Source organism: Kogia breviceps, chromosome 5 (assembly GCF_026419965.1).
Source record: "Kogia breviceps isolate mKogBre1 chromosome 5, mKogBre1 haplotype 1, whole genome shotgun sequence".
Lineage (NCBI taxonomy): Eukaryota > Metazoa > Chordata > Mammalia > Artiodactyla > Physeteridae > Kogia > Kogia breviceps.
Genome location: NC_081314.1, coordinates 15,934,304 through 15,947,776, shown reverse-complemented (window position 1 = coordinate 15,947,776; position 13,473 = coordinate 15,934,304). Strand labels below are relative to the sequence as shown.

Genomic DNA, 13,473 nt, shown 5'->3' with positions numbered 1-13,473 from the left:
GTCCAGAGCCTACCCTGTCTGGGCTGGTTCACCTCTTCCCTGAATAGGGCCCTTACTGGGTCCCAGAACTGAGCTGCCTGAAGAGAGTCAGTAGCATGCCACTGGCCCTTTCCCCAAGCTCTCCTCCCCCTCCCCCTGCAGTGGTTTGCCCTGAAAGACACAAAGAGCGGGCAGCTGCACCTGAGGCTGGAGTGGCTCTCACTGATCACGGACCCGGAAGCTGTGATGGAGGTGAGTGCGGGCTGTCGTGCTCCCTGGCAGAAGGGTGGAGGGGGGAACTTGTGGCGGGTCTGGTCCATGTGAGAGCTGTGTGGGGAGGCAGGGAGGGAGCTAGCGAGCTGAAGCCACAGATCTTGCCCACAGAGTCCTCCAGCCAGCCCCACCTTCTGGGGAGCATGTCCCTCAGCCCTCATCTCCACACAGGGCAGACGGGATCCTTAAAAGCTCTGTCAGTACCCGTCAGCCCAGTTCACGGGGAAGTCTACCGGTTCTGACTCGAGTCTGTCATGCTGCAGTTGTATTTTCAGCCTCAGCAAAGGTTGTGAGGGAAGGTATGGCCAGTCTGGAGGGCAAGGGCTGGCTCTTCAGGCACGAAGAGGCTTCTCCTAAACCAGTCTGTGTCTCCTGCTGCTGGGGGCACCTAGTGAGGGTCTGTGTCTGCTTACAGGACCATGGTAGTTTTTCCACTGCCATTCTCGTGGTCTTCTTGGAGAGTGCCTGCAACCTGCCGGTGAGTGGGGACACAGCCAGAGTGTCACACACACCCCGCCTTGTGCCCGTCACTTTCAAATGTCCGCGGTTGCTCATTCACCCTGTCTTCTCATGCTGCAGAGAAACCCTTTTGACTACCTGAATGGTGAATATCAAGCCAAAAAGCTCTACAGATGTGCCAGGGTAAGTGTGGGTGTGAAAGCAAGTCACTGAGGCTGCAGCGAGCCAGGCACCAAGCTCGGTGGCTCAGCCCCCCATCTGCTATGCCTCAGTCCCATGGTGGCCGTGTGTCCATTTTATTGCCATTTTAAAAACAGGACCCGGAAAGCTAAATGCTTGTGCCACACAGCTAAGGGGGAGCCGGAACTCAACTGCACCCTGTGTCTCCACAGCTCTAGGGAACAAGGGCCTGTGCCCAGCCAGGCCTCCCATCTTTAACTCGGAAGCTCTAAGTGCTGGCACGGTGATGGCAGCCTGGGGCTCCGGGGAGACCAGGGGAGCCTTCTCTCAAAGGGAAGTGGTTGGGTGGCCTCAGGTCCCACCGATGCTCCTGACGGTTGAGAGGCAGGGTCTCAAGTTGGCACTGGTGGTGCCACCTCCATTTTGTGGATTTGTCCCCTCACAGAATAAAGTCAGCAGAGACCCTTCTTCCTACGTCAAGCTATCTGTAGGCAAGAAGACACACCTGAGCAAGGTAAGACAGCTTGGCGGGTAGCCAAGGACTAAGGAAATGGGCGGGTGCCCCAACACTTCAGGGAGAGAAGCAAAAGGTAATTCGCTTACACTGAATGCCTAGTAGGTGCTGGCCCACGATAGGCACTTTATATTACTCTGTCTTCAAAATAACCTCACAAGATAGTTTCACAGTTCAAGAATCTGGAGGCCAGAGACCAGTGACTCACCTAAGGGCTAGCAAGCAGAAGAACTAGGGTTCAAGCTTAGGCATGGCTCTACACCTATGTCCTTTCCCCCACCCCCAACAGCAAAAGTCCCCCTGGAAGTGAGCTCTAATGCTGGTAGGATTTCAGCCCCTGTGAGATTTCCTGGCAAACTCTCCTTGCCTTTGAGTCTGACTGCCCTGCCGTACTGCCTCCCACGAGCCGTAGCATGCTTGGGTCTATCCCTGGCGGACACAGAGAAGGCTCCCAGTGGCACCAGGGGGCCAGAATGAGAGCAGAGGGTGTTGGTATCCTGCTCTGCCCAACTTGACCCTTCAGTGACCTCTCCCTCTCCTGTCCCCAGACCTGTCCCCACAGCAAGGACCCTGTGTGGAGCCAGGTGTTCTCCTTCTTTGTGCACAACGTGGCCGCTGAACAGCTGCATCTGAAGGTTTGCTTGAAGTTGGGCTCTTGGAACACAGCGAAGAGGCGTCTAAGCTAGGAGGGGTAGGGAGCTTGAGCAGGCTCCCCCGGCAGTGAAGTCAGGAGAGGATACTAAGCGCCCACGCCTCTGTGAGCCTGGTGACCAAGGTCATTGGGTAGGAGGTTGTGGAAGGACAAACCCTCAAGTCCCTTGGTGTTCCCTGCCAGTCTCTCCAGTTATTACCTAGCACCCAGCGTGGCCTGGGTTGGAATCTACTCAGGACATTAATGATGATGTACTTCTTTAAAAAAAGATCTGTGGAAGAGAGAGATCTTCTTTACACCTGAGCAAATACAGGCTCAAATGATGACTTGTCCAAGATCTCATGACCAACAAGTAGTAGAACTGGTGTCTTTGGGGACCCTCAGCCCTGTCTGGAAGTCCCATCATAGAGCAGCACAGCTCACCAGTCCCTAAAGCCCTGATGGTCCCAGGCATTTTGACAGACTTGCCTCAAACATCATAGTTGCCTCTACCCTGAGTCACTCTCTTGCCCTGACTGAAGGCAGGGACCAGGCCTGGTCCCATTTCCAGTTTTCAGAATAGGACCAGAGGCCAAAAGAAACGCAGAACATACTTACTGAAGTGAACTCAGTCTTGGCTGGAGCCCAGAGGGTAGTCTGGTGAGGGTGGGACTTGGTTATCCTCTTGTTTTGTGACTGGCCCACTGCCCAGGTGCTTGATGATGACCAAGAATGTGCTCTAGGAGTGCTGGAGTTCCCCCTGTGCCAGATTCTCCCCTATGCAGACCTTACCCTCGAGCAGCGCTTCCAGCTGGACCACTCAGGCCTGGACAGCCTTATCTCCATGAGGCTGGTGCTTCGGGTAAACCTCTCCCCTTTTCCCCCAGGGTAGGAAGGGGGTGGTCTGCCCCAGCACTAAGTATCTGCACTGTGTTGGGAAGAAGCTAGGAGATGGATTCATATTTTTTTATCAATTTCAGAATATTGTCAGCCATTTTCTCTTCAAATATTGCCTCTCCTAATCTTTTAATCCCTCCTTCTACAATTCCTTCTATTATGTTGGACCTTATCATCATCTCCATGGCCAAACCTGATCTCACCTTCATATTTTCCATCTCTTTATCTCTTGGTGCTACATTCTAATCTCCTCAGACCTGTCTTGCAGACCACTATTCTTTCTTTGGCTATGCCTAATCTGCTGTTTAACCTGTTCACAGTTTTTGTTTCAAAGGCTATTCTTCATCTTTATCTTTTCCATAAATCTAAAATGTCTTTTCTTTGTTGTGTTTTATTATCTTCTCATGATTCTATCCTATCTTTAATCATTTGAAAATACTTAAAATGTATGTTAATTCTATTACCTGAAGATCTTGGTAGTTAAATTTTGATGTCTGTTGTGTCTGCTGATGCTTTTTCATGGTGACTCATTTCTACGTTTGGTAACTTGGGTCACAGACATATGTTCAGTGTTGCCTTTGTGACCTGGATTGAGGCTGTTCACTTCCAAGGAAGTTCTGCTTTGGCTGCAACCAAGCACCTCAGGAACATTACACACCTAAGTCCACTTTTATGTTAATTTTCAAACTTTGGGTTTCAAAACCCCACGGGTAGTATAAATATGAACCCCAAATTTATAGGAGACAGGCTATAAGATGCCATATTCTCATGAAAGACTTTATTTTCCCCCAACCAGAGTACAGGCTGAGATAGATATATTTCTTGTTGTCAATCTTTGCTGGTGGGTGAAATGTTTATTTATCCTAGACTACTTTTTCACTAAAGATATCCCACCTTCATGGGTCCTACTCTGACCCTAGGTCTCTTCTCCAAACCCCTTGGATTCCATGGTTGATAAATGACCCCGGGAAAGTTAACCTTTATTGTTCAGTTTTCTCTCTTTTTTTTTTTTAACCGAGGGATTTTCCTTACTTTCTTATGAATTTGGCTATGCATTTAAAAGTATGTTTGTTTCATTTTTATTGAGCATTCCTAACTAACAGGAGGTTTTTCAGAATATTTTGATCACCTTATTGCTGGAAATGGAAGTTCCTAGGAAGGGTCTTAATGACTGATGGGAAAAGGGAAAGGAGAGACACAATGGCTGAGGTTTCAAACATTGGTACTATGAGCACAGGGGTGGGTCTGGATAGGAAACACATTTTAGGGAAAGCAATGGTAAATGAGGTGACAGCTAGAAATGACCATATCCAGAAGGCAGCTGGTGATCTATATAAAGGTTAAGGTGAGGGCAAGACTGGAGGTATAGATCTGGCAGTCCTCTGCACCGAGGGGAAGTGCATGCTGTTGAGAATTGGCCAGGTCTCCAGCATCCAGTACCAGTGGATACAGAAAAGGGGATCAGAACCGAGTCTTCATGAAGACTGGTGAGGCAAGAGGAAGGGAAAAGACAGAAGGTCTGGTCAGAGTGAGTCAGAGGCAGCGAGGTTAAGGAAGATATGGTCTAGGGGTAAAAAGATATGGTCTGGGGGTAAAAATCCATTGGACTGGGGAGTCAGGAAGGAACTAGCTTTGAGAAAACTGTTCCTTCCAGAAAAGAGAAGGAACCATTTCCCAGAGGTTAAGGTGAGAGCAGAGGGGGGGAGAGTGGTAAGGTGTGCCCAGCCCATAAACCACCCTGTCATCTGCTTACAGTTCCTGCACTTGGAAGAACGAGAGCTGGGAAGCCCATGCACAGGACCTGAAGCCCTAAAGAAAGGCCCTCTGCTCATTAAGAAGGTTGCCACCAACCAGGGCCCCAGAGTCCCACCGCAGGGAGAGGGCCCTGCAGATTTGCCATGCCCACCAGACCCTGCTTCTGATATCAAGCAAGCCTCCAAAAGCACCACAGCCACCACCAGTGCCACCACTGCTGCCACCAAGCCCTCACTTCAAGAGATGGGCCCAGAGCCCAAAGGCAAGGACAGAGCCCGAGGGTTCTGTGCACCCATGGGGGAGAAGAAGAGTGTGTCCACCATCTTCCTGGCTGTTCCAGGCCCCCACTGTCTGGGGCACATCAAGTCACCCGGACCCATGAAACGCCCTGCCTCCCTATTCACATGGCTGCCCAAGAGGCCGGCTCCCAGCATGTCCTCACTCAGCTCCCTGGCCTCTTCCTGCTTTGACCTGACAGATATCAGCCTCAACACTGAGTACGCACCTCTCTGCTTAATCTTTTCTAAAATGACCTGCATGAAAAATACCTCCCTGGATGGAAAAGTAGATATGAACTTACTTTTCTGTGCAAGTTCTGGTCTTTCACAAAATGGCTTCATAAGAGGCAGCATGGTGAGATAGAAAGAACACAGGCTGAGGGGAGAGAAAGCTCGTGTGCACGTGCCAAAAAGTCTCATGTGGCTCTAGCTACACACCAACTATAAAATAGATGTTGGACTTCAGTTGTTAAGGTTCCTTACAGCAGAAACATACCCTGAATTCTAAAGACTGGGATGATATGGAAAGCTTAGAATGTGGAATTATATAATCAGTGTCTGCCGTTTATTAAATGTTCACTCTGGGCTTAGCATGTTATTTAATTTGATCTTCACAATAACCCTACAAGATAGAACTTACAATCATAAAGGTCGAATAACTCACCCAAGGTTCCACAAGAAATCATAGTATAAAGGCAGATGCTGCTCCAGGGTTCTTCTTACTGTGCCATGCTCTTCCTACTGTGAAAGAGGATAATTTTACATGAATGCTGGATAGAACTGACTTCCAACTAAAAGGAACCTTACTGAGAATTATTTTATTAACTTACATGGTTCTTGGGGGTGCGGGGAGAGGCCAGCACTCGTAACGGCAAGAGAAATGACAAGGCCTTTCTTTACAGAGACGGGAATCTCAGCCATCAGGGGCTGGGTGAGATTCAGCTCACGGTGCGCTATGTGTGTCTGCAGCACTGTCTCAGCGTGCTAATCAACGGCTGCAGGTAAAGGGATGTTAGGGCCAGGAAAGGTTCTCTGAGAGCATCAGGTGACCAAAATCAGAGTGGGGGCACTTGGAGCAGTGGCAGGGGCAGGCAGCCCCAAGGTAGACAAGGTAGACGTTTGGAAGGAATGAGGTCTGAAGGCCTGCATGCTGTGCATGCTGTAACAGACCCTCAATGGTGCTGATGGGCTCCAGAGCCAAGGGCTTTGCTCAGACACAACCACTGCAAAATTGCCTGGGGTGGTTCGGAGCCAGGACATTTTCTCAAGTGAGAATCTTCAACTTTCTTTAGATGGAATGGTACTTGGCTCTACACCCAACTTTACAAAATGCATGTTTACAATACCATGCATCTGATGTCCTCCGAATTCTGCAGACTTTTGCTTTTTTTGGTTTAGACTGCAGGGCATTTTTATCCTCAAGGCCATCTAAAGCTGTATGGATAGTACAGCTTTCTCTAAATGAGTATTTTCAGTATTTCAAAACCAGGGGCCTTTTTTCTTTAATGTCTTTGAAACCAAATCAGAAACCTGATGCCCTGTACCAGCAGTGGAGCTGATCCCTACGTCCGTGTCTACTTGTTGCCAGAAAGGAGGTGGGCAAGTCGTAAGAAGACCTCAGTGAAGCGGAATACCCTGGATCCCCTGTTTGATGAGACGTAAGTGGCCCAGGTGGCCTGCCTAGAGTGCCTCAGCCACTCGAGTATTTGCTGCCAGATTCTGGGAAGGGCTGGGGTTGAACAGGACTACACAGTCTATGCTTCCATAAAGCTTCTATACTTTAGAGAAAAGGACTGCCAGGGAAGTTTAGCAAAACAGCTACCCACTTTTCTTGTCCATAGGGACTAAAGTGCTCCTGATTATGAAATGTTCCATACTCTTTCTCTTTAAATGAAGCCTCTTTGGCAGTAAAAGGATTTGAATCTGGTCAAATACGTTTTCTTTCAATCAAAAATAAACATACCTTGAACCCAAGGACCTAAAATTTCCTCCAAAGCTCCAGGCTCTTTGGCCTGTCTTCCCACCCACAACAAAGCACAGGTGGCAGGTAGAACAGATACCCTCCCGTTGTGTGTCCACCCATGTCCTTGGGGACAAACCAGTAGACAGAGTCTAATCACATTTCTTGCTTTTGATGGGTCTGTGGTGTCAAGTCTTAACCTTAATATTCTAATTCTTGATTTCAAGTTGATCACAAGGTATGGAAGTCAGAATCTCATCACTGCTTCTTTTTGCTGTGGGATCCTAAGAGAAGACATTGCTAGCCAGCCTAGGAAGATACATCTAATAATATTGGTTTCCTCTTATCTTGGTCAATAACTACTCATTTTAAAAAGAGTTGTACTGAGTCCTTTTTGGGCCATGTCTAACGACTAATATATTCCTTCAAAAGCTACCTTTTGAGTCCATCAATATCATGAAAGAGTGTGGGGGAGAGAGAATATATTCATTCAGTATTTATTGAACACTCTACATACCAGGCACCATCCTGTATTCTACAGCCACACAGGTGAAAGATGTTGCCTTCAGAGAGCTCTGACACAATTATAAAAGGATGTCAAAATTGCTATGTGGGAACACAGGAGATTGACTTTAGTGACAAACCTAATCTGTTAGTAATTCTCTCTCAAAATTGTAATAGCAAGATATGCCTGGATTATCTACGAGGCCGACTTGGCAACCTCCATCTTAAATGTAAACCTAGAAGTAAGGAGTTCAGAGGTCTCTTGTTGAGTACATGATTCATACCATATACATTATAATTAAAATCTCTAAAGTTAACGACAAGGAGAGAATCTTAAAAACGGCAAGAGAAAAACAAGTAGTTACATTACAGGGAGCCCCCCTATAAGACTATCAGCAGAAGCTTTGCAGGCCAGAATGGAATGGCACAATAGTCAAAGTGCTGAAAGGAAAATACTTCCAACCAAAAATACTCTACCAGGGAAAGTTATCATTCAGAATTGAAGGAGAGTTTTCCAGACAAGCAAAAGCTAAAGGAGTTCACCATCACTAAACCAGCGTACAAGATATTTCTTTAAGCTTCTCCTGTTGTGGAGCACAGGCTCTAGATGCGCGGGCTTAGTAGTTGTGGCGCATGGGCTTTTAGTTGCTCCGAGGCATGTGGAATCTTCCCGGACCAGGGCTCGAACCTATGTCCCCTGCATTGGCAGGTGGATTCTTAACCACTGCGCCACCAGGGAAGCCCCTAAAATGCATTCACACTTAAGTTACCAACTTAAAATAGACTGTTGTAAGTTGTCATATGTAAGCCTAATGGTAAGCACAAAACAAAAACCTATCGTAGGTACACAAATGATAAAGAAAAAGGAATCTAAGCATACCATTAAAGTCATCAAACCACAAAGGGAGCGAGCAAGAGAAGAAAAAAAGAACAGAGAGGATCTACAAAACAGCCAGTAAAAAATTAATAAAATAGCAATAAGTACATACCTATCAATAATTACTTTTTTTTTTTTTTTTTTTTTTTTTTTTTTTTTTTTTTTTGCTGTATGCGGGCCTCTCACTGCTGTGGCCTCTCCCGTTGCGGAGCACAGGCTCCGGACGCACAGGCTCAGCGGCCATATCAATAATTACTTTAAATGTAAATGGACTAAATTTTCCAATCAAAAGAGAGTGGCTAAGTGGATTAAAAAAAAAGTGAAGGATGGAAAAAGATATTCCACGCAAATAAAAACTGAAAGAAAGCCAGGGTGTTGTTATACTTACATTAGATAAAACAGACTTTAAAACAAAGACTGTAATAAAAGACAAGGGCATTACATAATGATAAAGAGGTCAATCCAACAAGAGGATATAGTATTTGTAAATATTTATGTACCCAACATAAGAGCACCTAAATACATAAAGCAAATATTCACAGACCTCAAGGGAGACATAGACAGCAATAAAATAATAATAGTAGGGTACTTTAATACCCTCCTTTCATCAAAGGATAGATCATCCAAATTCAGTAAGGAAACATTAGCTGTATATGACATGTTAGACCAGATGAACTTAACAGATATACAAAGAACAGTCCATCCAAAAGCAGCAGAATACACATTCTTCTCAAGTGCACACAGAACATTCTCCAGGATAGATCATATACTAGGCTGCCACAAACGAGTCTTAATAAATTTAAGAAGATTGAAATCATATCAAGAAATCAAAAGAAATCAAAAAACACCTTCAGACAAAGAAAATGGAAATGTAACATAACAAAATTTATGGGATGCAGCAAGAGCAGTTCTAAGAAGGAATTTCATAGCAATAAATGCATACATCATAAACAAGAAAAATTAGTAAGAAATAAGAAAAATCTCAAATACACAACCTACCTTTACGCCTCAAGGAATAAGAAAAAGAAGAATAAAGTCCAAAGTCAGCAGAAGGAAGGAAATAAAGTTCAGAGTGGAAATAAAGACTAAAAAGACAATAGAAAAAAAAATCAATGAAACTTAGAGCTGGTTCTTTGAAAAGATAAACAAAATTGATAAACCTTTAGCTAGACTCACCAAGAAAAAAAAGACATAAAAGAGGAAAGAGGAACTGTAAAATCGATACCACAGAAATACAAAGGATAAGAGACTACTATGAATAGTTATATGCCAACAAATTAGATAACCTAGAAGAAAAGGATAAATTCCTAGAAAGATACAACCTACCAAATGCAAAGAAGTTTGAATCAGTAATCAAAAATCTCCCAACAAACAGGTCCAGGACCACACAGCTTTACTAGTGAATTCTACCAAATATTCAAAGAAGAATTAACACCAGCCATCCCCAAACTCTTCCAAAATATAGAAAAGGGAACACCTGCAAAACACATTTTACAAGACAAGCACTACCCTCAGACAAGGATGCCCACTCTTACCAGGTTTAAACATAGTGTTGTAAGTCCTAGCCACAGCAATCAGACAAGGAAAAAAAAAAGGAATCCAAAGAGAGAAGTAAAACTGTCACTGTTTAAAGATGACATGATGCTTTATAAAGAAAATGCTAAAGATGTCACCCAAAACCTATTAGAACTAATAAATGAATTCAGTAACATTGCAGGATACAAAATTAATATACAGAAATCTGTTGCATTTCTATACACTAACAACAAACTATCAGAGAAATTAAGAAAATCCATTTACAATTGCATCAAAAAGAATAAAATATCTAGCAGTAAATCTAACTAAGGAGGTAAGAGACCTGTACCCTGAAAACTATAAGACACTGATTAAAGAAATCGAAGACAACACAAACAGATAGAAAGATATATCATGCTCACGAACTGGAAGAATTAATAATGTTAAACATTATTATTTCTGAGCTGTCTATTCGGTCCCATTGATCTGTCTCTTTTTATGCCAGAACCATACTGTTTTGTTTTGTTGTTTTTTTGCGGTACGCGGGCCTCTCACTGTTGTGGCCTCTCCCGTTGCAGAGCACAGGCTCTGGACATGCAGGCTCAGTGGCCATGGCTCACGGGCCTAGCTGCTCCATGGCATGTGGGATCTTCCCAGACCTGGGCACGAACCCGTGTCCCCTGCTTCGGCAGAAGGACTCAACCACTGCACCACCGGGGATGCCCCATACTGTTTTGATTATTATAACTTTGTAATATAGTTTGATGCCTGGAGGCATCAGGGAGCATGATGCCTCCAGCTTTGTTCATCTTTCTCAAGATTACTTTCGCTCTTTTGTGGTGCCATGCAAATTTTAGGATTGTTTGTTCTATTTCTGTGACAAATGCCATTGGAATTTTGATTGCATTGAATCTGTAGATTGCTTTTGTCCACACATGTATAGCTGATTAACTTATGGCAAAGGAACCAAGAATGTATAATGGGAGAAAGCACAGTCTCTTCAATAAGCGGTGTTAGGAAAATTGGACAGCCACATGCAACAGAATAAAATTCAACCACTATCTTACACTAGACACAAAAATTAACTCAAAATGGACTAAAGACTTGAAAGTAAGAGCTGAAACTCTGAAACTCTTAGAAGTGAACATAGGTGGGTTAAGCTCATTGACATCAGTCTTGGCAATGGTGTTTTGGATTTGACACCAAAACCAAAGGCGACTAAAGCAAAAATAAACAAGTGAGATTACATGGGACTACATTAAACTAACAGGCTTCTGCACAGCAAAGGAAACCATCAACAAAATGAAGACAACCTACCGAATGGGAGAACATACTTTCAGATAATATACTGGAGAAGTGGTTAATATCCAAAATCTATAAAGAAGTCATAGAACTCAATAGCAAAAAAATCAAACAATCTGATTAAAAAATGGGCAGAGGCTCTGAATAGACATTTTTCCAAAGAAGACATACAGATGGTCAGTAGGTACATGAAAAGATGCTCAACATCATTAATCATCAGGGAAATGCAAATCAAAACCACAATGAAATATCACCTCACACCTGTCAGAATGGCTATTACCAAAAAGAAATAAGTGTTGGTGAGGATGTAGAGAAAAGGGAACTCTTGGGCACGGCTGGTGGGAATGTAAATTGGGGCAGCTGCTATGGAAAACAGCATGGAGGTTCCTCAAAAAATCAAAAATAGAACTACCATACAATGCAGCAATTCCATTTCTGGGTATTTATCAAAATAAAGCAACACTAATTAAAAATTATATATGTACCCCCATGTTCACTGTGGCATTATTTACAAGAGCCAAGACATGGAAACAACCTAAATGTCCACTGATGGATAAACGGATTTTTAAAAATGTGGTGTGTGTGTGTGTGTATATATACATATATATATATATATATATATGTATATATACACACACATATATATATGTATACACACACACACACACACACACTGTAGAATATTAGTCATGAAAAAGAATGAAATCTTGCCATTTGAAACAATATGGATAGATCTTGAGGGCATTATACTAAGTTAAATAAGGCAGAAAAAGATAATTACTTATGATCTCACTTATATGTGGAATCTAAAAATGCCAAAAACCAACCAAACAAAAAAACCCAAGCTTATGGATATAGAGAGAACATACTGGTGGTTGCCAGCGGTGGCGGTTGGGGTGTGTGTAAAATAGATGATGGGTCAAAGGTACAAATTTCCAGTTATAAAATGAATATTCATGGAGTTATAATGTACAGCATGGTGACTAGAGTTAATAATACTGTATTACATACTTGAAAGTAGCTAGGAGAGTGGATCTTGAAAGTTCTCATCACAAGAAAACAATTTTTTGTAACTATGTATGGTGATAGATGTTAATTAGACTGATCATTTCACAACATATCCAAATCACATCATTATAGTAAACATGAAACTAATAATGCTATGTCACTTATATCTCAATTTAAAATATTAAAAGATATTATGGGATTATATTGAATCATGCGTGTCAAACTTTTCAAAAGTGTGAAGCACTATAGAATTTTAAAAATCTTTCACTCAATTAAAAAAAATTTGAAGATTTTTTTTTTTTAAACCAGAAAAGTAAGGATTCCAGAGGCGTCTTATGAGTACATGACAAAGCTTGTATACTAAGATTCCTCTGCCTTACTCCACAGGCGTAAGTGGGAAAAGGCCACTGTTTTCCATGCAATTCCAGCAAACCTAATTATTCAGCATCCTAGCCCTTAGCTGGCACTGTTAAGAGAGAGAGGGGCAGCCGAAAGAGTGACAGAGTAGAGTCAGAGAAGGAAAGAAGCAAACCCCAAAGCACAATAGTTCAAGGAACTTCTCAGAGAAGCAAACAGCCTCTTGACACTTCCAGAGTTTGTGAATATAACACAGGACAGTGATTGTCTATAATAATGATGCACTGAGTATCTGCTGTAAGCCAGTACTGTTCTAGATGCTCTTCTCAATAGTCTACATCTTCTGTTTTAAAGGTAGGAAAATGGATGAAACACTTGAGATTTTCAGTGAAAATGATTAAAATATATAAATCTCACTTCCTGACATTTTGCTCCTTAAAGATTTGAATTTTTTGTTCCCTTGGATGAAGTAAAGAAGAGGTCACTAGACATTGCAGTGAAAAACAGTAGGCCACTTGGCTCACACAGAAGGAAGGAGCTAGGAAAAGTAAGTACAAAAGAGACTTTAGTCATTCTTTCCCCTCCTGGTGGCTAACTGGAGTTCACTGGTGGAACACACCCTTGCAGAAATTCTGATGGGATCATCTGGCTATTATCAGAACTGACTTCAAGGAAGGTATAGCCTCATTGGGAGGCTTTTTGTTTTGTGTCCCCTTTTCCCAGGACACTGAGGTCAGTGTCAGTACTGTCCTTCTGGAGAGGTTCCATATTGAAAGCCAAAGGAGAAAGAGCTCCTGCTCAAAACTCAAGGAGGCCCTTTTTATGATCAATTTCATTTACCCCAATATGTTTCCATTTAATGCAGTTTTGGGGAAGGGAACTGATTATTTGTGTTTGTTTAGGTACTGATTGACTTATCAAAAGAAGATCTGAATAAGGGCTTCTCACAGTGGTAAGTGAGACCTTTCATTTTATCACATTAAA

General features: G+C 43.2%; 2 protein-coding genes across 5 annotated transcripts in view; one reads left to right on the top strand and one right to left on the bottom strand.

The window, feature by feature from the left end:
- Positions 1 to 13,473, bottom strand: part of CEP70 (centrosomal protein 70) — a 114,628-nt gene that overhangs the window by 11,343 nt on the left and 89,812 nt on the right. The window contains exon 20 of the mRNA XM_067033704.1: positions 5,631 to 5,707. The gene's annotated coding sequence lies outside the window, so the exon portion shown is untranslated. The remainder of the gene's footprint in view (positions 1 to 5,630; positions 5,708 to 13,473) is intronic.
- Positions 1 to 13,473, top strand: part of ESYT3 (extended synaptotagmin 3) — a 61,691-nt gene that overhangs the window by 45,180 nt on the left and 3,038 nt on the right. The window contains exons 12-22 of one of the 4 annotated variants that reach the window (XM_059065165.2): positions 142 to 231; positions 668 to 730; positions 832 to 894; positions 1,337 to 1,405; positions 1,954 to 2,040; positions 2,749 to 2,898; positions 4,689 to 5,185; positions 5,869 to 5,967; positions 6,493 to 6,624; positions 12,931 to 13,036; positions 13,392 to 13,441. In XM_059065165.2, coding sequence (XP_058921148.1) covers positions 142 to 231; positions 668 to 730; positions 832 to 894; positions 1,337 to 1,405; positions 1,954 to 2,040; positions 2,749 to 2,898; positions 4,689 to 5,185; positions 5,869 to 5,967; positions 6,493 to 6,624; positions 12,931 to 13,036; positions 13,392 to 13,441 — 1,406 coding nt within the window. Of the gene's footprint in view, positions 1 to 141; positions 232 to 667; positions 731 to 831; positions 895 to 1,336; positions 1,406 to 1,953; positions 2,041 to 2,748; positions 2,899 to 4,688; positions 5,186 to 5,868; positions 5,968 to 6,492; positions 6,625 to 7,153; positions 7,232 to 12,930; positions 13,037 to 13,391; positions 13,442 to 13,473 lie in introns of those variants that run through there. The other 3 variants (XM_067033700.1, XM_067033701.1, XM_067033702.1) reach the window with 3 other exon arrangements.